Below are 23,500 nucleotides of genomic sequence, written 5' to 3'. Positions count from 1 at the left end.
ATCAACTCAATACACACACACTCTTAGTTCAGCCTTCCAGAGTAATGGAGGGGACCCCGGGGTATACCAGGAGAACACGCCCCCACACCAGGGGAGATGCGAAACCCAATGGGACAGACAGGCAGCTCCCAGGGAGCAGCGTTCTTACCCTGCTGAGCAGAGTGTCTCCGATGTGCATCACAATGTAATTGCTCTCCTGCCTCAGCTTCTTCAAGCTTTCGTAGAACGAGTCTGAAAAACAGGAAAACATTCAAAACACTCCCAAGCTCTAGACAGGTCATTGAGTCACGCACTGAAAATATAACGGCTTCAAAAAGTTTCACCCATTCCAGGCTTTACTACAAGCTTGATGAGCCACAGAGTAAAGGGAACAAGCTCAGGCGTGTCTTATTAAACTCCTCGGAAAACCAGGATTGGATCAAACTGCTATGCAGTGGGATGGGGTCTTTATTCCCAGCCCTGCTCATAAGCTGTGCATGCTAAGCTTTGATTAATGAACGCTTTGATAAATAGGTTTGGTTGAATTCAATCACTGTCGTCAGGTATCATTAACAAAGAGGATTCATTGCTAGATCACATTACAGTTGCTTCCACAATCCTTATCACAGTATTTTACAGCCCTGTATCTGAGCTCTCTCATGCTCTAGCATTGTATTGGAGCTCTCGTGTGTGCTTCGGATGAGACGTAAAACAAACGAGCTCCTATTGGAAGTGACTCTGCAGCAGCAGCAGCAGCAGTTGATGAAGCAGAGTTCACCCCCCCTAGTCTCTGTCCTGCTATAAAGAATGATGCAGCTCTCTCACTGTGCACTTCGATGATGTCTTCCAGCCCTGGGAAGATGGCTGCCAGCTCATCCAGGCTCATGATCTTCTCTCTCTCCAGCGGCACGTAGAACACGGTGTGCAAGACATTGAGCATGCGAACATGAGCGTGCTCCGTGATGAACAGCTCTGTGCAGAGAGAACACAACAGAGATATCAGAGACACACACACACACACAGAACGTGAGTCTGCTCTGTGATGGAACAGCTCTGTGCAGACACACACACACAGAATGTGAGCCTGCTCTGTGATGAACAGCCTCTGTGCAGAGACACACACAGAGAACGTGAGTCTGTTCTGTGATGAACAGCCTCTGTGCAGACACACACACACACACACACACACAGAACGTGAGTCTGCTCTGTGATGAACAGCCTCTGTGCAGAGACACACACACACACACAGACACACACACAGACACACACACACACACACACACACACACACCGTTGATGACCTCCTGCCGCTTGACCTCTGTTTTCTTCAGTCCGAGGAGGTGCTCGGGGGGGGCCTGCTCGCGCCAGTTAGGCGGGTCGAGGTCCAGCTCCGAAACACGCGGCTCAGCCTCCTCAGACTGGGCAAGCAGAAAGGGCTGCGGGGGCTCACCCCCCCCCGGCTCGGGGCTGCGGGAGAGAGAGAGAGGGGGAGAGGGAGTGAGTGTGAGAGAGACACAGAGAGAGAGAGAGCGAGCTGTATTAGACCTCTGTATTTCAGAGTTGTACGAGATCTGCCTGTAATGTAGAACTGTATACTAGCTGAATTACTGGCTCTCTGTATATTAGACTACGTGGCTGCGTGTATTGCAGAGCTGTATAGTTGACCTACGTGGCTGGCTGCGAGGTGCTGCCAGCTCTCTGGAGGCTGTTGGCTTTGCTGGCTGCCTGCAGGTCCACGTCGCTCCGGGATCTCGGCTGCTTGCCCTTCTGGGAGGATCCCTTCTGAGAACGCCGGCGCTCCGGCGCACACAGGCTCTCTGAGCGACCCAGACGCACACCGTGTCTGAGACCACACGCCACAGGGACACAGGACGGGGGGTGGAGACAGGTTCAGGGTTTATAAAAGGAGGAGGGATGGAAGAGAGAGAGGAGATCCCAGGGTTTATAAAAGGAGGGATGGAGAGAGGGTGGATGGGGAAGAGAGGAGAAAGAGGAGAAGAGATGGGTGAAAGGAGTGGGGATCGCAGGGTTTATATAAGCACAGGAGTGAAAGAGGGATGGAGGAGGGGAGAAAAAGACACAGGATGAGGGAGAGACAGACGGAGACACACACAGAGGGAGAATAAGTGAGTGCATGCATTAGAGAAAGACAGAGAGATTACAGCACTGATAAGAAGCTAGAGATGACCTACTCTGAACTCAGTATGTAAAGACTGTGGTTTTCATGTGAGAAGGACTGCAATGGTACTCTCTGCACAGCGTACCAGCCGCAAATCAACGGACAAAAAAAAGAGACCCTTACTCAAAGATAAACTGACTTCAAATGTTCGGATGGATTAAAAACGGATTTATATGACAGTAGCAATGTACAGCTATGGCCAAAAGTTTTGCATCACCTGGAATTTTAGGATTGAGAGTCTTGTTTTTTTTTTTAGTAAATCAAAGAAACTACAAAACGATATCGCAAATAAAGTCTGCCGGAAGCCGCAATAGTAGTACAGCAGTATTTCATGTTAGATTTCGAAATGTCGGATTTTGTTCAGTTCTTCGTTAAGCATCTGGGGGATGCGGTTTGTGATTCAATATGTTAACGTAACATTATTGCAGCAAAATGTGTTCATTCTATATAGAGGGCGATGCAGCAAAACCTTTGTCAGTCGCTGTATTTGAGCTCTCCTGTTACTCTCGCATGATATTCTGCAACGGTACAGCTTTTGGAGTTTCACAGCAAACAAAAACCATGATCCTATGAGGGTTTGAAAGCAGCGGACCAACTAAAAGTCCCATTAAATTAGACTATGGGGGGAGGGGGGGCACGAACTTTCCATTCTGTGCTGCATTATTCTTCCACGGTACTTTACAACAAAGTGTACACCTTACTGAACACTATGAGGTCACCATTACCCTGTCCACCATGCACCACTCTGCCCCCTAGTGGATGTAAAAGAGAAAATACCAGATTTGTGCTCTGTGGTATTAATCACTGATGTATTGCTAAAGAGGTGGGAGCACAGAGCCACTCTGCGGGTTTCAGGCCACTGCACGACACACCAGGGGAGACTTGGGGTTTGACACAGCAACCTCAGACTAGGTCTCCAGGCGATCTCCTGGAACCAGGTTTCAAACAGCTGCTCCTGGAACAGTGGCTTTGTGTTCCCTCACATCCACTAGAGGGCAGTGTGTTGTAGTTGGTACAATAATAATAATAATACTAATAACAGTAACAACACTACTACTACTACTACTACTACTACTACTACTACTACTAATAATAATAATAATAATAATAATAATAATAATAATAATAATAATAATAATAATAATAATAAGATAATAAAGATACTTAGCCATTCAGGTATTTTTTTGCCATGTTTTTAAGTTTTGTTTTTTTGTCACACACACATTACTTGTCATCCACTGTCATAACCCTAGCAAAGGCACCAGCAGACACACCCACCTCTTTCTCTTTCTGAAAACAAAGAGGAACCCGGAATTAATGACCCGGAATCACCAGGGACAGGGAGGGAGGGAGGGAGGGAGGGAGGGAGGGCACTGGAATTGAGAAGCGCTGTAGAATGAGCCAGGAATCACCAGGGACAGGGAATACATGAATGAATAAATAAATACATTAACAAATAAATAATATATTTAAAATGATTAGAAACTAAAAAAAATAAAACATTTCAAAAATATATATTTTTAAAAGGGTATTTATTCCAATAAAATAAATACCCGGGTGTTTATTCTGATTTTAAAAAAATACCCGGGTATTTATTTTAATTCCCCTCTCTCTCCCATTATGCAGCGGCCCACAGTTAGTCAGTCGGCTTGGTAAGGATGCGATTGTTAAAAAAAGACATTGATTTGAAACAGTCACCACAATGCAAGACGGAATATTGTTCCATTTTACAAAATGAAATTCTAAAAAAAAAAAAATACATTTAAAATTTCTAAAACAAATAAATCGCTGCTTATTTATCTGTTTATTTAAATCATTCAATATATTTTTAAAAAGTTACTTCAATTCATAAAAAAAATATCTTGTAAAAAATATTATTTGTTTTATATGACAAAAAAGTGTACAAAAATGTCTCCTGTAAAAATATTTGTAAAAAAAAAAACTGGACTTTATTATTATTATTATTATTATTTTTTAAATAAATAAAATTACTAAAATAAAAAGAAACACACTATAGCTTTTGATCAGATTTAGCGGATTTCTTTCTCAATTCATAAACAAGCTCTTTGCATCACGGTGACGGCTGGTTTAATTCAGGAGCAGAATCTGAACCCGAGATTCCTGAGACAGAGCCACGGATCCAGCGAGCCCGGGACGCGAGAAACAGCGAGCCACACGACCAGAGCCCACTACACTGCCAGCGCTCCAGAGACCACCGAGCACAGGACACACCCTATTACTCCATTATTAAGACAGAGCTCTCCACAGAAATCAGTTCCTGACAATCCAGCGAGGGTCGCTGGTGTCCATCGGGCTGATTTTACCGTTCAGAGTGAATTCAGAAACAGCTGCTTGGGTTTGTGTGGATCGCTTTAAGAAAAGCAGCGATCATCACAAACCCAAGCAGCTGTTTCTTAGTTCACTCTGAAAGTTAAAATCAGCCAGATCGACACCAGAGACCCTCGCTGGATTGTCAGCCCTGTGGAGAGCTCCATCCCGGTAATGGAATGATCAGTTTGTGCAGCATTAACACACACACACGCATACACACACACACACACGCACGCACACACACACACACACACACACACACACACACGCACGCACACACACACACACGCACGCACGCACACACGCGCACGCACGCAAGCACGCACGCACACACACGCACACACACACACACACACACACACGCACACACGCACACGCACACGCACACGCACACGCACACACAAAGCCGAACAGTGGACTGCAAGGAAAACAACAGCAACGAGGAAGGCCAACTCTCAAACAAATAATCCTCAAACCAGGGAGGGGGGGGTGGGCGAGCCCCCAAAGCCGTTTCTGTTTGCCCAGTCTGAGAAGACAGAGCTCCAATACATCCAATAGTCATTTTTTTCTGGACCTCACCACACACAAGCCCCATTGCACAATGCAGCTATACAAACCATCACAAGACTCAGCTACAGCAGATACACAAGCGCTACACAGACCCCAGGGATGGTAACAAGACTCCTACTGCACAGCAGTGTCACCCAGTCCAGGTTTTACTACCAGCTTGATCAGCCCCCAGTGTGTCTAGCTAACAAGCTCAGGTGTGTCTTATTATCAAACTCCTAGTGAAACCTGTAACGGATCAGACTGCTGTGCAACGGGAGTCTTATTTCCATCCCCCCCCCCCCATACAACGAAGTGCTACACAGGCCCACGTTGTGGGTTTTATTTCTGCCTTGCAGTCACCGACCTGTGAAAATTCTTACCAAAAAAAAAAAACACACGAAGCGACTCAAAAACAAACGATGAGCGATGCCACAGAGCGCACAGGAACAAACAGGCAGGGATCACTACAAACTCAGGGGGGTCCACACCACCACAGGGCACTTGTAAAGCAGCGGTGAACGTTATTTCAAATGGCTTTTTCACATCCACCCCTTCACTGCTGCGCGGCGTTTGCAGTCGTTCAGAGAGGTGTCTCCAGTACTATCGTTTCTTTATTTTTTTCTCTTGAATCTAAACCTGGCTTTGAGCTTGCCTGGGGAACCCTAAATGCTGGGCACTGAATAGCCATCCTCCATTCAAACCCTGTGCCGTGTTTAATGCTGGCTGCTCCGCCTAGTCTACTTTTAAACAGACAGAGTGGTGAAGCTGGCAGAGCTGAAATGAATCTGCTTCGCCAGTATAAAAGACCACAATGGTCTTTAGCGCATGTGTTAAGTGTTAATGCAAATATTAATAATAATACCACTAATATTACTAATAATAATAATAATAATGATGATGATGATAACGGTGATGACACAAGAAAAAATAAACACACTGTGCCTTTCCGTATATATTAATTTAATATCAGCGACCGATCTCACTATCAAGTACTGACACTAATATCTTTGACAATCTCTGACAAATGTGAATGGGGCTCTAAATGTTAGAAAGAAGACATGAAACAGATAGAGACAGACAGATGAGACGGAAAGGGTAGGGGGGTAGTGGGTAGGGGAGGCTGGGTAAGGGGGCGTCTCCAAATATCCGGGATGTTCTTCAAAGCAGCAGTTTTTCAAAGCAGCAGCAGCAGCAGCAGCAGCAGCAACAGCAGCAGCAACAGTGAGACACCAGACAGGTAGGCAGGCACCTGCCTAGAGCCGCTATTCATCGCCAAGGGAACTTTCAACACGGCCCCTAAATCTGGCACTGGGTAGAATAATGCACTGATCTGATCCCTTCCTGTCTTCCATTCAAAATGTATGCAGTTTGAGAGTGAAATGTGCCAAGAGTGTGTGTGTGCGTCCATCAGTTTGTATGTACCTGCTTATTTGTCAGTGTGTGTATGTATGTGTGTGTGTCAGTAGCAGCGTGTCTGTATCCCTGTGTTACTGAGTGTGTCTGTGTCTGTCTGTCTGTGTCTCCCACCTCTGTATGTATGCATGTGTCTGTATCAGTGTGTCTGTACCAGTATCAGTCTGTTAGTGTGTCAGTATCAATGGGTCTCTCACCTCTCGCTCTCCAGCACCCCCTCCTCCGGGGGGGTCTCGTTAGGGGTGGGGGGGTCCCAGACAGCTCCTCCTTTCCCCCCCTGGTCAGAGGGGTCTCCCGAACCATCGGGGCGAACACTTCCCTGAGCTGAGAGAGACAGTGCGAGAGAATCAGTGACCTGTATTCATCAGACTGCGCAAAACTGCACATCCTACCTGATTCCATTCAAAACATGAGATTGTAGCCTTGCCTTTCCTTTCGCCCGTCCCTCCTCTCCCATCCCTCCTCCTCCCCCCACCCCACTTCCTTAAGCCCTTCCCTCCTTCCACTCCCTCCTTCCTTCCCCTTTTCTCCTTCTCCCCTAACCGCACTCCCTTAAGCCCCTCCCTCCTCCCCCTTTCCCCTTCCCCCCCCCCCCCCTCACCTGTGTCCCCCTGGTTGCTGTCTCCACTGGAGGTGATGCTGATCGTCACAGTCGACACCTCAGCAGTCTCCGCCCCCCCCACGGGCTTGCCCCCGCCTCTCTGGCTGCTGTCCTGTTTGGCGGGTAGCCCGGCAGAGTTCTTGCGCTCGGAGTTCGGTCGGTCCTTTTCACCTGGACAGACAGACGGAAGGGCAGCAGTCACAACACACACACAGAGCGAGGGTCAGCGAGAGTGACCACAGGCAGACAGACGGACGGCCTGCCTCCGATCAGCAAAGACCAAAAGAGGAAGAAGGAAGAATTTTATTTTAAGGTCATTTTTCTTATCTGTGCATGGCGACCTCATATGGGGATGGATAAAACTCTCCTAGTCTCTCTATCTATCTCTCTCTCTATCTCTCTATCTAGGGGACAAGTGGAAGACTAGCAAGCTAATGCATGTGAGCCTCATATGAACCGGATGCAATTTTTCACCCCATATAAAACAATGGGAAAAAAGTTGAAAAAATTAATATATTTTTAATTGATAATTACGTGTCTAAACCTATTTAATTTTTTCAGCCATTTTCAATATTTTATGCATAAAAGGGTTTAAACTGTCTCTTAATATAGATCTCATCTCCTAACGCTGAGCCACGTGCTGCAGAGTCCGTTTACTTGGGCTCTGTTACTCGATGACCGTCATGGACAGAGACTGACTGACTTGAATAATCACACAATAAAAACCTCGATGCAACATAAAACTGACAACTGAAACAGCGAGAGGAAACAAATAAGGCGTCGGTTTGTTTCGTTGGTTAGTAAAAGTCGTGCTGCTACCCCAAATTCTACAGACGAGACAGGCTGTGTGATCCAAACCCCGATAAATGAGGACAGAGTTCCACCTATAGTGGGAAGAAGTGGGTTAGTACTGATGGGAGAGAAGTGACAAATCAATTAAGAGTCCCACCCCACCTGTAAAAAAAACAATCAGAGAGACTGCAATGAGCAACGCACAGGGCTGGAGTTGAGATTGCAGTCTGAATACCGCACTGCACTAAACTGTATAGGAACTGCCTTTCACCTTCCTCTGGAGGCCTGGGTTCCAATCTGGGGGGCTAGGTGGCACTAGCGGGTTCATGTTAATGCACTAGACCAGCCTTTCACCTTCCTCTGGAGGCCTGGGTTCCAATCTGGGGGGCTAGGTGGTGCTAGCGGGTTCATGTTAATGCACTAGACCAGCCTTTCACCTTCCTCTGGAGGCCTGGGTTCCAATCTGGGGAGCTAGGTGGCACTAGCGGGTTCATGTTAATGCACTAGACCAGCCTTTCACCTTCCTCTGGAGGCCTGGGTTCCAGTCTGGGGAGCTAGGTGGCACTAGCGGGTTCATGTTAATGCACTAGACCAGCCTTTCACCTTCCTCTGGAGGCCTGGGTTCCAATCTGGGGGGCTAGGTGGCGCTAGCGGGTTCATGGCAGGTTTCTAGAGAAAGGTATCTTGTTCCTGTGTGGTATTCAAACCCCAGCACTCTGCAACGCTTATTAACATATTTAATAGAGTTGTTTTTAGTTCAGGACATTTCATCCAGGAATGGATTTGGACAGGCATGCCAAGAGATAGAGATGTTCTACAGCACACAGAAGTTAGAGACTTTTTCAAATGAGGGTTTAATAATTAATGAGAGAAGAAGAAAAAGAAGAACCCCCCCTGTTACGTATGGTACATGCCAACGTGCATTGGGTTTAAATCAGAGAGGAAGGGACCACTCTGAGAATAAAGGGGGGGGGGGGAGGAGAAGGGAGTACCTTCAGTCTCTACTTTACAAGCTCTGTTTTCAACATCTGCAAAACAAATAAAAAGGAAAATACATTTTTTTTTTTAAAAGGTAAATTACGGGTGGGGTGGAAAAATAAACCAGGAGAGAAACCAGCAGAGACAAATCAAGGACGAGCAGAGAGCGTACTCTCCCCTTTGAAACAGCAGCGAGGCCCTTCAGTATTAAATGGCCTGCGCACTGCTCTCCAACAATCACTTCAATCACTCGGACTGGTTCTGTTCGCTCCAACACCAAGCCTTTACGATTTTAAACCAGACTCTCTCCTGGCTTGGAGGGATTTGCTGAATTAGACCCGTTTTACTTGTTTTCAGCTCTTAAACAGTTTGCAGATTTCAAGTCAGCCGTAACATTTCATAAGTACCTTGAACTCTGCAGCTTTGCAGGAGGCTGAGAACAAGTGAAAAAGTCTAATTGAGCAAATGATCCGTTCAGGGAAGGGTCTGGTGAAGTCATTCAGAGCTCAGCTGGAACGAAAACCAGCAGACCCAGGGGCTGCCCAGGATTTAGTCTGAGAAGACCCGCTCTAGACCAGCCTTTCACCTTCCTCTGGAGGCCTGGGTTCCAATCTGGGGGGCTAGGTGGCGCTAGCGGGTTCATGTTAATGCTCTAGACCAGCCTTTCACCTTCCTCTGGAGGCCTGGGTTCCAATCTGGGGGGCTAGGTGGCACTAGCGGGTTCATGTTAATGCACTAGACCAGCCTTTCACCTTCCTCTGGAGGCCTGGGTTCCAATCTGGGGGGCTAGGTGGCGCTAGACTGGGCATGGTTACTGTTTGTGTTGTGTGTGCCCAGTAGGTGATTCTCTCTCCCTGCTGGGAGTGAGCTGTAATAATAATAATAATAATAATAATAATAATAATAATAATAATAATAATAATAATAATAATAATAATAATAATAAGTCATTCAGCAGACGCTTTTATCCAAAGCGACTTACAGACACTAGGGGGGTGAACTCTGCATCATCAACAACTGCTGCTGCTGCTGAGTCACTTCCAAGAGGAGCTCGGTTTTTACGTCTCATCCGAAGGATGGATTTTTGCAGTGCTGCGTGTGCGTGTGAGAGACAGATGTATAGAGTCCATACGTACTGCTGCCCCCTATCCAGCGCGCCGTGTCAGCCAGGAGGCTGGGAAAGCGCTTGTTGCTCCCTTTGGAATGATCGTCGAACTTCTTCATCCCAGGGATCTGAGGACGGACAGACAGACAGACAGACGGACAGGATCAGCATTCACTGCAGCGCTGAATCAACTCAAACACAAAATGATTTCAATGCAGGAATATGTCCTTAAACCCCAGCCTGCATCACTGTGTCGTTTCAATGCAGGAGTATTTACTTCAGTTTTGAATAGGACAGCTACACATCGGGTGAGTCGATGCATCACTCTCTGTGGCTCGCTGTGCGTCCCCCTCTCTGTGTGTGTCTGCCCCCCCCTCTCTCTCCCTCTGTATCTTTCTCTGTCTCTCTCTCTCTCTCTCTCTCTGTATCTTTCTCTCCCTCTCCCTCTCTCTCTCTCTCTGTATCTTTCTCTGTCCCTCTCTCTCTCTCTCTCTCGCTCTCTCTCTCTCTCTCTGTCCCTCTCTCTCTCTCTCTCTCTCTCTCTCTCTCTGTGTATCTTTCTCTGTCCCTCTCTCTGTCTCTCTCTCTCTCCCTCTGTATCTTTCTCTGTCCCTCTCTCTCTCTCTCTCTCTCTCTCTCTGTATCTTTCTCTCCCTCTCCCTCTCTCTCTCTCTCTCTCTGTATCTTTCTCTGTCCCTCTCTCTCTCTCTCTCTCTCTCTCTCTCTCTCTCTCTCTCTCTCTCTCTGTATCTCTCTCTCTTTCTCTGTCCCTCTCTCTCTCTCTCTCTCTGTGTATCTTTCTCTGTCCCTCTCTCTGTCTCTCTCTCTCTCTCCCTCTGTATCTTTCTCTGTCCCTCTCTCTCTCTCTCTCTCTGTATCTCTCTCTCTCTTTCTCTGTCCCTCTCTCTCTCTCTGTATCACTGTTACCTTCTTCCGGAAGAAGCCTCTTGATTTCTTGCTGTCTGTGGACTTGCTCTTCACTCCCAGGTGTTTCATGTAGGAAACCACAGCGCTGAACATCGATGAGCTGCACGCACACGCACACGCACACGCACACGCAGAGAGAGAGAAAGAGAGAGACAGAGGCACACACACACAGAGAGAGAGAGAGAGAGAGAGAGAGAGACAGAGGCACACAAACACAGAGAGAGAGAGAGGCACAGAGAGAAAGAGAGAAAGAGGCACACACACACACAGAGAGAGACGCACAGAGAGAAAGAGGCACACACACACACAGAGAGAGACGCACAGAGTGAGAGAGAGAGAGGCACACACACACACAGAGAGAGACGCACAGAGTGAGAGAGAGAGAGAGGCACACACACACACGCACAAAGAGAGAGAGAGAGAGAGAAACAGACATGCACACACACACACAGAAAAAAGTGGACAATTTAGACAAAAATGGGACATTAGACACAAGTGAACATTTCAAAGAAAATGCAGAAGAAAGCACGGCCCTCACTTAGAGCTTTGGATTTTTCTAAAGGGGAAATATGGAAAGAAAAGAATTACCCTTCGTGGCATGCGGGGAGGGGGGGGGGGGTATTAAAGGGAACACGACTCCTCCTACAACACTCTGAATGACACGGATTTGAATAAGACAGAACGCTTCAGGATAGAGAAAATGCCAAGTATAAATAATGTGTGTGTGTCTGTCTGAAGCAACTCTCCTCTGTACACAATGCGACTCTCTTACATCACAGGACAGGCCCTGAAGGGACAGCCCCGTCAGTGAAGGACCCCAGACAGAGTGCTCTATTGTTCACATACAGGCAGTGATGTCATTGCGGGGTCCTCCCCCCCCGCGGGGCGGACAGACAGACGCCTGTGTGAAAATAACATTTCTATAGGGACCTTTCTTTAAAAGGTTTTTAGTATAATTTTTGTATATATATAATTTTAAAACACAGAGATATTTTTTTGAAGTTTTGCCTCAAAAACACTGATGAAGGCACTAGAGCCCAAACGCTGGTCTGCTTGTTTCCTATCAATAACAAATTCGATTCTCACCCCTTGTCTTCATCATTACTGATCGAGGGTCTGAAATAAAGAGAGAGAAAAGCCGGGTTAGAGGAGAAACACGGAGCACTCCCACTGCAGAGCAGCGAGAGCCAGTCCAGGGTTTACATGTGTTCTGTGAGCTCAAGAAGGAAAAAGCAGCAGCTCTCAGAATGAATATAAAACCTGGACTGGCTCTCACACTGCCCTGCAATGGGAGTCTTATTATCATTATCATTATTATCATTATTATTCTGATGAAGAAGCTCACAGAGGAATGGAAACTATTTTCAAGTACAGTGACCCTGAATGTGGGTTGAATCAACGTGAAACAGATGAAAGATCAAAAAGTCAAAACGCTCTCCAGATGCAAAATCAAAACCAGATGCTGGAGACCAGACAGACACAGAGAATGAACCCACAGGATATTACTGTATCTAACACACTGAACCCACAGGATATTACTGTATATAACACACTGAACCCACAGGATATTACTGTATCTAACACACTGAACCCACAGGATATTACTGTATCTAACACACTGAACCCACAGGATAGTACTGTATATAACACATACACACACACACAATGAACCCACAGGATAGTACTGTATCTAACACACTGAACCCACAGGATATTACTGTATCTAACACACACACACACACACAATGAACCCACAGGATAGTACTGTATATAACACATACACACACACTGAACCCAGACCCGCCTAGAACCACAGTGCAACATTACTGTATATAACACACACACTGAACCCAGACACGCCTAGAACCACAGGACAACATTACTGTATATAACACACACACTGAACCCAGACACGCCTAGAACCACAGTGCAACATTACTGTATATAACACACACTGAACCCAGACACGCCTAGAACCACAGTGCAACATTACTGTATATAACACACACATACTGAACCCAGACACGCCTAGAACCACAGTGCAACATTACTGTATATAACACACACACACTGAACCCAGACACGCCTAGAACCACAGTGCAACATTACTGTATATAACACACACACTGAACCCAGACACACCTAGAACCACAGTGCAACATTACTGTATATAACACACACTGAACCCAGACACACCTAGAACCACAGTGCAACATTACTGTATATAACACACACTGAACCCAGACACGCCTAGAACCACAGTGCAACATTACTGTATATAACACACACTGAACCCAGACACGCCTAGAACCACAGTGCAACATTACTGTATATAACACACACACTGAACCCAGACACGCCTAGAACCACAGTGCAACATTACTGTATATAACACACACTGAACCCAGACACGCCTAGAACCACAGCACAACATTACTGTATATAACACACACACACTGAACCCAGACACGCCTAGAACCACAGCGCAACATTACTGTATATAACACACACTGAACCCAGACACACCTAGAACCACAGTGCAACATTACTGTATAACACACACACACTGAACCCAGACACGCCTAGAACCACAGTGAAACATTACTGTATATAACACACACACACTGAACCCAGACACACCTAGAACCACATTGCAACATTACTGTATATAACACACACTGAACCCAGACACGCCTAGAACCACAGTGCAACATTACTGTATATAACACACACTGAACCCAGACACGCCTAGAACCACAGTGCAACATTACTGTATAACACACACACACACACAATTAAAAATAGCTGAAAAAAGTTAAGTTTTTTGGACACATATTTTCCATTGAAAATGTTTTCAATTTTTTTTCACTTTGCTTTATATCAGGGAAAAAAAAACAGCATATGAGGCTCTCATGCATTTTGCATCTTCAGCATGTCCCCTACAGACACACACACACAGACACTGACACACACACACACTGACACACACACACACACTGACACACACACACACTGACACACACACTGACACACACACACAGACACACACACACAGACACACACACACACACACACACACACACACAGACACACACACACACTGACACACACACACACACACACACACACACACACACTGACACACACACACAGACACACTGACACACACAGACACACACACACAGACACACCCACGAATGACTTAAAGACTTTTTTTCTTTGAATCCGTCCCCATATGAGGTCGACGTGCATGAAACAGTTCAATAACAAAACAAAAAATAAAATCTATCCTGTCTGTTTTTTTTAAATATTAAAATGAATTTGGGCTCACCGTTTGAGTAGCATTTTTCCTGCAGTATTTTCTCGAGATCTAAATTGTTTTGCCTCTCAGTCGGACTCGGAGCCTCGCACAAGTAAACAAACCCAGACGCTGCTTTGCCGTGTTTAAAGAAGGCTGAGAAAATTCTGCACATGTTCTGTTAGGGGAGTCTACACTGGATCTGGTTTTCAAAAGTGAAAAAGCCCTCCAAAGACACAACAGGCTCCTTTTAAAAACTCTACAGCTTCATGATGCAACCCCAGTGCAATACTGTACTAGAATCCAATCACAGAAGCCCACCCAGACTCAGCCAATCAGGGAGCAGCCCCCCCCTCCATCCCCCAGCAGCTGGCCAATTGGTGTGAGCGGAGGTGACATCACTCTCGAGGGTTCTGCTGCCTGCCTCTCTCTCTCTCTCTCTCTCAAAGGGTCTTTGTTTGCATTACACACAGCAGGCTCTCTCGTTTCTCTTGTTCACTGCACTCCTGGGAAATTCAATCTTGGGTTTTTCTCTTCTGGTTTGGAGAAGTGCCAAAGGGAAAGCACTCCATTTTGCCAGCGTGGCATGTTTGGGGTCCCACAATGCTTTGCTACTCATATCTTTTGCACAGACAGAGACACGACACACACACACACACACACACACACTGACACACACACACACACACACACAGAGACTCCTAGTAAAACCAGGAATGGATCAAACTGCTCTGCAACAGGAATCTTATTGGCATCCCTGTAGCAGTCTAACCCCCTCAATTATCTGACTGCCCTGGTTTAGGAGCGTGACTCAGTCTAGCACCCCAGTTTTCACTGCACTGGACTCGCTGGCTCTCTCTCCCAGTTTGCACTGCACTGGTTTAGCGGGACTCACTGGATCTCTCCCAGTTTCTCCAGCAGCTGCTCGGCGATGGCACGCTCTCTGGCCTCCTGCGTGGCGCGGTCACATGACCGGATGGACTCCAACTCCGACAGCTCCAGCTCACAGGGAGTCATTCCCATCATCCTCTTCTGTCTGGGAGGGGAGGGAGAATAGAGAGAGAGGGGGGAAGGGAAGGGAGCAGACAGAGGGGAGATAGAGAGAGAGGGGAGGGAGAGAGGAGACAGAGGGGAGATAGAGAGAGAGGGGAGGGAGAGAGGAGACAGAGGGGGGAGACAGAGATAGAGAGAGAGGGGAGGGAGAGAGGGAGAGAGATTGATTTATTTAACCTAACGTAGTATCAGATATCAGAGCTTACTGGCTGAAAGCATGTCAGTCAACAGGGGAAGCAGCTGATTGGTTACTGACAAGCAAGAAGTCAGTAAGCAGAAGTCAGTAGTCATCCTCTCCTCCTCCTCTCACATCCCATCCTCTCCTCTCCCCTCTCCTCTCCTCCTCCCCTCCCCTCCCCTCTCTCTCTCTCTCTCTCCCTCCTCCTTTCCTCTCCTCACCTGAAGTCATCCAGCCTGCACCAGCAGCTCCTGAGCCTGCAGCGTCTGAACCTCTCGCACAAACTTCTTCTGCTGCTCCTCCGAGAACAACTCGGGACGAGTACGATCTGAACAGAGAGAGGAGAGAGGAGGAGGGGAGAGAAGGAGAGGAGAGAGGAGAGGAGAGAGGGGAGAGGAGAGAGGAGAGGGGGAGAGGGGAGAGGGGAGAGGGGAGAGGGGAGAGGAGAGAGGGGAGAGGAGAGAGGGGAGAGGAGAGAGGAGAGGGGGAGAGAGAGGAGTGGAGAGAGAGGAGAGAGGGAGAGGAGAGAGAGGAGGAGGGGGAGAGGAGAGAGGAGAGGGGGAGAGGAGAGAGGGGAGTGGAGAGGAGGAGGGGGGAGAGGGGAGAGGAGAGAGGAGGAGGGGAGAGAGGAGGAGAGGAGAGAGGAGGAGAGGAGAGGGGGAGAGAGGAGAGAGAGGCGAGAGGAGAGAGAGGAAGAGAGGAAGAAGAGAGGAGAGAGAGGAGAGAGGAGGAGAGGGGAGAGGGGAGGAGAGGGGAGAGGGGAGAGAGGGGAGAGGGGAGAGGAGAGAGAGGAGGAGGGGAGAGGGGAGAGGACAGAGGAGAGAGAAGGAGGGGAGAGAGGAGAGGGGGAGAGCAGGAGGGGGAGAGGGGGAGGGAGAGGGGGAGGGAGAGGGAGAGAAGAGGGGGAGAGGGAGGATAGGGAGAAACAGAGAGGGGAGGGAGAGAAGACAGAGAGGAGGGAGAGGAGAGTCAGATTGATTACATGAATGACACGTGAATTAACTATTAAAACAATAGAAGAAAGAAAGAAAGAAGAAAGAAAGAAAGAAAGAAAGAAAGAAAGAAGTGAATGAATAAATAAACTGTCCTCACCCAGTTCAAATGCGACATTGTGAGGGATCTGGACTCTTAAAACCTAGAGAGAAACACAGCAAACAAACACACACATTACACACACCCTCCGCCAAGGGCATCAATAACACCACCAAGGGGTCAGGCAACGTGGGCAGCGTGTGGACGAACTGCCCTGCAAACTTCACACCATCAACATTCGAAAAGAATCACTGCGCTGGTAGTTCTGTGATCCCGCCACCAGATGGCTCCCTTGCTTATTGTTTCCTTATTTTCTCAGGCGGCATTTTCCAGCTATAAACTATAGCATTAGCAACATCTATTTAAAAAGATCTCTGCACTGGCTGACTCTGCGTCTCTCTGCTCTGGTCCAATTTGTGTTTCAGAAGCAACACATTTGAATGAGAGCGGTTGGGTTTCGACTGGCCTTGTAGATCTCTGGATCCACCCCTCCTGCTCTGCCCTGGACTCGCCTGACCTCAGCACCACGTTACTGGATCCTCAGCTGGTGCGCCATCCTCGCACTACTGCACTGCTAATCCGTCACTGTAGATATAACTCGCTCTAACTGGTTGCATCCTAGTTCATATTGTATTTTGACAGTAGTATTCGCACGGCACTGTATTTAAATATGAATCTTGCATTGCAACCCTGTACTGCCCTGCAACGCCTGGATAAAAGGAGTCTGAAAAATAAATAATATTATGTATTTATTTGGCAGATCCTTTATCCAGGCGACTTACAGGCTTTACAGGACAGTTCAGGGTTACAATGCAAGACTAATAATAATAATAATAATAATAATAATAATAATGATATGGGCGTGTTACTCACGGCTCCCTTGTCGAGGAAGTTATGGTAGAAATCCACAAAGTGTTTCCTGGCTTCCTTGTTGCTGAGATTCCTAAAGAGATCTGCGTGGAGGTAGCAGAGCTGAGAGAGGAGACAAGAGACGGCTTAACATGGGCTGTGTGACCCCCCCCCACCCCCCCACCCCCAACCTCCCCCACACTGTCTGACATCGTTCCAGCGGGTTTCAATCGACATCATGAAGCAAAATGAGTTCATTCTATAGGGGGATGCTACAAAACATTTCGGACTGTGCCTATTCTTCTTCAAGGAAATTCTGAATAAGAGTATTTAAAAGTAAAAAAATCGGCAGGTGTTGCATGAATCTTTTCCTCAAGCCAAATACTGGGGCTAACCTGCTGTATATTTTGACCTGCAGTTTGACACAGTGGCGACACACAGTGGCCAACTGCAGTACTGCAGATTTCCGATTCTGAAGGTGCTCGGTGCTGCCACACAGCCCTCAGTGGCTGTCTGAGGCACTGCAACGAGGGCTGAGTCAAACTCATATTAAACAGCTGCGCTAGTTTAATGGACTCCTGTGGTCCATTATTAGGTCATAGTCAGTCTATTTTTGGAACGGCTCTTTCCTGCCACTTTTGTGCAGTGGTAGAACAGCAGTACTGCAGCTCCAGTGATTAACGGCAAATCACAGAAATAAACAGCTTAAGAAAACTGAGGTCAGAATTTTTTTCTGACGGTCTTGTCTGTGTTAAAGACTGAGATCAGGGGTGTCCAATCAATGAGAGAATGATCGACTTCAGGGTCTGGATGGGGGTTTAACTGGTTACCAGTAGATGTGTGAGTGCCTCCCCCTCCCCCTCCCCACTCACCAGCGGCGCGCAGTCGAACTGCAGGATGACATGCTGCAGGAACACCAGTAGATGTGTGGGTCTCTCCTTCAGCAGCTCGATGCTCTGGAAGTGACTGCACTGGTCATCCACTGACTGGGGATCCCAACAAACACGAGAGATCAGAGGAGAGGAGATGGGAGGAGAGAGGAGGAGGGAGGAGAGGAGAGAGAGAGAGAGAGAGAGAGAGAGAGGAGAGGAGGAGAGGAGGAGAAAGGTGAGGAGGAGAGAGTTGAGGAGGAGAGAGAGGAGAGGAGAGGAGGAGGGAGGAGAGAGGAGAGGAGAGGAGAGATCAGGGGAGAGGAGAGGAGAGGAGAGGAGAGGAGAGGAGAAGAGAGGAGAGAGGAGAGTGGGAGAGAGGAGAGATCAGAGATCAGGGGGAGAGGAGATCAGAGACCCGAGCAGAGTTTATTACAGAACATGCCACTTCGCAGACAGTAAGACCTTCCCATCACCCCCCTGCCCCTCCTCACCGGGTCGATGTCATTCTCAAAGTATTCATCTTCAGCTCCAATGATGTTCATTGCTGGATTGGCGCGAGCCTAAAAGCACACACACACACACACACACACACACACAGTTAGTTTATCCACAATGCAATCTACCACCCACGCCCTCCCTTCTATTAACTGTGACATGGTAATGCCCCAAACCCATTTCCTGTGTTTGAGGCACACCATGTCACAGACTTAGTCTCTGTAAGTCGCCTTGGATAAAGGCTTCTGCTAAATAAACACACAATAATAATTTCAAACTTTCCGTTTAATTGCCCCCCCCCCCCATTCAATTACCTAATGGAATCTTCCAAACCTACACCACTCCCTCCCTCCCCAGAACTCTTTCCCATAATACACCAAATGTGGCTCAAAACTACCAGAATGGTATCTTCCCAACCCACACCTTCCCCTGTCCTGCCCTTGACTGAATCTCCCGCACCTTCCCCCCCCACCCCTTCTCTCCAGTTGGTACATACCTCATCTTCACTGTCCATGTTGCTAGGGGAGGGGGTGAGGGGAGGGGGCGGGGTCTCTCGCTGTCAATCACTGTTCCTAAAACAGCAATAGCAAGAAGGTCAATTATTATCGACTAAATATTATTAAGAAAAGTCATGTTTCAACCGTGCCGCCCTCTCTCTCTCTCTTGCTCGCTCTCAAGGTCATCAGAAGGTCAGGATAAGACTTCTAAATTGTTTCCTCAGGAAGTACGCCCATTTCCTGTCAGGCTGGGCGCTGCGCCACCGCTCAGGCAACGAGAGGGCAGCCTGTCTAGCGAGGACCCCACGAGGAGACCTAAACCACAGCTCAATACAGGCAGACAGAGGGCAGCCTGGCTGCAAAGGACCCCAAGTTCAACACAGGCAGCAATATTAATACTGACAGTTTTCCAGCCTCGATTATTTACTGTACTGAGGAATCATCGATAAAATTCGGATGGCAGGTTTCTGGTTTCATTTCTTATTTATTTTTTTCATATTCGAACAATCTTTCCAAATTTAAACAACTATTGAATTATTCTTTCATTTTAAAACACAAGGGCAAAGCAGAATTCTTGCCACACAAATAAGACTCCCATTGGAGGGCAGTTTGATCCACTCCTGGTTTTGCATTGTAATTATAATCTGCTAGCTGTTGGTTCGGACTCACAGCCAGTATCTCCTGTGTGTTCAGTGTTGAGAGATTTCGCTGCGCCTAGATATTGTCCAGGCAGGGCAGGGCAGGGCAGGGCAGGGCAGGAGACAGAAATACACACAGCGTCAGACCACAGCTATAAATACACCCTAACAAACCTGCTGACCACACTATCAGCGCTATCCTTCTCTCAAGAACCTCCACTCAGTTAAAGAAAGGGGCTCGAAACCAGGAGGTTCAAATCCCGGCTCAGCCACTGACTCACCATGTGACACTCTGCACCACCTCGCCAGAGTTTCTAAACCAGCAAGGTCATAACTGCTTCACCTAAAAAAAACAAACGCGATGTGCTAGCGTCATCAGAAATGACAACCCTGAAAGAAATCGGAAGGGCTCGGTCACGTGTGTGCGATTTCATCAACAAAACAGAAACAGGATGATGAGGTTGTGGACGCAACACGGTTTCAAAAATAAACTGAAGTAATCGCAGTTTCTGCTTTTGTTGTCAGCCTGTTTTCTGCTCCGTGGACTAAAACAGTTTTTTTTCTATTAATAATCTAAAAAAGGTACCTGTTCCACATTTGTATTTTTGTTTGTGAACCAAGTAAAAAGTTCATTAAACTCAAACACGACTGCTGGTTGCTCAGTTCTCTTCAACAGCTACACACGCCCTACAGCGCTTCAGGAAGTCATGCTAATAACAAATCACAGGGCGCCTTCGCCTGCTTTGTGAGGCTATTGAGAAGATGCAGACGTGTTACATTTAATGGCTTCTATTACCTTGTGCAAACCAACAAATATCTAAAACACGGACAAACATCCCAGCACTGCTAAATAATAATAATAATAATAATAATAATAATAATAATAATCATCATCAAATACCTCAGGGATGGGAATAAGACTCACTGCTTTTGCATTTAACAGACCCACACACACAGGTACCTGGTAAGCACTTCTATACAAAGAGGGCAGACTCCTATTGCACAGCAGTGTCACCCAGTCCAGGTTTTACTACCAGCTTGATCAGCCCCCAGTGTGTCTAGCTAACAAGCTCAGGTGTGTCTTATTATTAAACTCCCAGTGAAACCAGGACTGGATCAGCGGGAGTCTGATTTCTATCCCTGTGTTAGGTCAGTAGCAGGACAACCAGAACTCAAAGCAACACAGACTTACCAAAAAAAATAAAAAAACACAGAATTTCTGAGTCACTGCGAGAAGCACGCAGGGCGATCACAAACATGATAAGAAGATTCTACAACAGAGCAGACAGAGGAGGGAGGGAGGGAGAGAGAGAGAGAGAGAGAGAGAGAGAGAGAGAGAGAGAGGGAGGGAGAGAGAGAGAGAGAGAGAGAGAGAGAGAGAGAGAGAGAGGGAGAGGAGAGAGAGAGGGAGAGAGAGAGAGAGAGAGAGAGAGAGAGAGAGAGAGAGAGAGAGAGAGAGAGAGAGGGAGGGAGAGAGAGAGAGAGAGAGAGAGAGAGAGAGAGAGAGAGAGAAGAGAGAGAGAGAGGGAGGGAGGGAGAGAGAGAGGGAGAGAGACTATTACTCATGCATTTTTCTTTTAGGTGGAGGTGTGGAAAAAGAGTTGTCTGTTTTTTTTAGAAAAGCCACAAGGTTCGCTCCTGAATACAGACCTTGTTCCAGAGAGGAAAGCGCTGGAAAACACTGGGCTCCTTCATTCAGAAACGCAGCAACTTCAAACATGATTCAGACGGTTTCAATCCACTCCATCAATGCTTACTAACTCTACCTTCATCATCACTGGTCCCTCCCTTTAAAGGAGTGCTGACCATCTTTAAAATCCATTCTCTTGCCTCTTATTAGCTTTATTAACAGGATCACTGGCCCCTCCCTTTAAAGGAGCGCTGACCATCTTTAAAATCCATTCTCTCACCTCTTATTAGCTTTATTAACATGATCACTGGCCCCCTCCCTTTAAAGGAGCGCTGACCATCTTTAAAATCCATTCTCTCACCTCTTATTAGCTTTATTAACAAGATCACTGGCCCCTCCCTTTAAAGGAGCACTGACCATCTTTAAAATCCATTCTCTCACCTCTTATTAGCTTTATTAACATGATCACTGGCCCCTCCCTTTAAAGGAGCGCTGACCATCTTTAAAATCCATTCTCTCACCTCTTATTAGCTTTATTAACATGATCACTGGATCTCCCTTTAAAGGAGCACTGACCATCTTTAAAATCCATTCTCTCACCTCTTATTAGCTTTATTAACATGATCACTGGCCCCTCCCTTTAAAGGAGCGCTGACCATCTTTAAAACCCATTCTCTCACCTCTTATTAGCTTTATTAACATGATCACTGCCCCCCTCCCTTTAAAGGAGCGCTGACCATCTTTAAAACCCATTCTCTCACCTCTTATTAGCTTTATTAACAGGATCACCGGCCCCTCCCTTTAAAGGTGCGCTGACCATCTTTAAAATCCATTCTCTCACCTCTTATTAGCTTTATTAACACTAGCCCAGAGTTTAATCAGACACACCTGAGCTTGTTAGCTAGACACACTGGGGGCTGATCAAGCTGGTAGTAAAACCTAGAATGGACCACACTGCTGTGCAATAGGAGTCTGATGTCAATCCCTGTAAAGCAGATTAAGATGGCAGATTTACAGTATGTGGAAAAAGCGACTCCCACTAAATCCCAGCCTCTTCTAAAAAGGAGGCCGGGGATCACATCTCCGGAGCGAACAGGACGTTAGGAAATTAATTCCCAAAAGAAAAGACCCCTTTGAGTTAGCGCTGCTCTGAGTGCGACAGTGCTAACAGCGATCAGGACTCTGAGGTTATTAGAAGGCGAGGCGCTGGGTTTGAAAGCCTGGCTGACACAATGAGGGCAGTAATCAACGTCCTCTATATCTGTTCCTCATTTCAGCAGTGCTGTGAGCTCTCTGCACATTAGCATACAATAACTTTAACCTTCCCAGCACAAACCCTGCGTTCTGTAAACACTGTGCTCTAGAGGGCACAGAAACATCCGAGCGCTTGACTCGGTTTCTTCTAGCTTCACCTCCAAGCGTCTTTTTAGACAGCAGCCCAGAAACACTACAGTACAGCAGGAAGCACAGAGAGGCATTTAACGCAACGCAGCACACATCAAAGTGCAAAACGGGCTTCACAGAACCAAGAGAAAGCATAGCGGCAACTCAGAAGCATTTGAAACAGAAACAAAGGAAGACAAACCGACCTCATGTGCTGCTTTTTCAAGCTACTGTAAACAGCTACAACTAATTTTAACAAAGCACGCCAAAGGGGTGCAATAAAAAAGCCTAGAATTGAATCTCTGGTTTCTGGTGACACGGATACTCTAGCTTCGGTCTCCATTTATCTGCACGAGAGTTTATTCCTTATTTTATTATTATTATCGATGTTTTATGGTTTGTCACGTGGATGTGTACCTGCCATGCTTAGGGGGTGAGTAATGATGCATTGCAGTGACTGAGAGAGTAATCTAGAAATGGAATCACAGAACAGAGAGTCTGGCTGATTTGAGTCTCGTATTGCTGGCTGTCGCTATAGCTGCTGCTCGGTTTCGCGCTGCGTCTGTCCGTCTTTAGAAAGGGAAACGGTGATGCAATTCGACTGCAGCTCTCTCAGCACAGCACAGGGGCGGTGAAACTCAGGAAAGAACACAGACGCAGCGCTCTGATTGGCTGAAACGCTTTCCAGCGTGCTGAAGCAGAGTCTGCATTAGAGGGATGG

General features: G+C 47.0%; 1 protein-coding gene across 1 annotated transcript in view; it reads right to left on the bottom strand.

The window, feature by feature from the left end:
• The window catches only part of LOC131731644 (rho guanine nucleotide exchange factor 1-like), a 38,309-nt gene that overhangs the window by 11,869 nt on the left and 2,940 nt on the right, over positions 1-23,500 (bottom strand). Inside the window, 19 exon segments of the mRNA XM_059020886.1 lie at positions 149-231; positions 805-951; positions 1,271-1,446; positions 1,649-1,822; positions 6,649-6,775; positions 7,053-7,223; positions 8,837-8,872; positions 9,959-10,055; positions 10,855-10,954; positions 11,393-11,410; positions 11,941-11,970; positions 15,048-15,188; positions 15,605-15,618; positions 15,620-15,711; positions 16,476-16,518; positions 17,289-17,387; positions 18,137-18,250; positions 18,628-18,696; positions 19,128-19,203. Coding sequence (XP_058876869.1) covers positions 149-231; positions 805-951; positions 1,271-1,446; positions 1,649-1,822; positions 6,649-6,775; positions 7,053-7,223; positions 8,837-8,872; positions 9,959-10,055; positions 10,855-10,954; positions 11,393-11,410; positions 11,941-11,970; positions 15,048-15,188; positions 15,605-15,618; positions 15,620-15,711; positions 16,476-16,518; positions 17,289-17,387; positions 18,137-18,250; positions 18,628-18,696; positions 19,128-19,145 — 1,749 coding nt within the window. The 5' untranslated portion in view covers positions 19,146-19,203.

The sequence above is a fragment of the Acipenser ruthenus genome, unplaced genomic scaffold (assembly GCF_902713425.1).
Source record: "Acipenser ruthenus unplaced genomic scaffold, fAciRut3.2 maternal haplotype, whole genome shotgun sequence".
In the NCBI taxonomy this organism is placed as follows: Eukaryota; Metazoa; Chordata; class Actinopteri; order Acipenseriformes; family Acipenseridae; genus Acipenser; species Acipenser ruthenus.
Note: the sequence above shows the minus strand (reverse complement) of the source record. Positions and strands in the feature narration are given on the sequence as shown.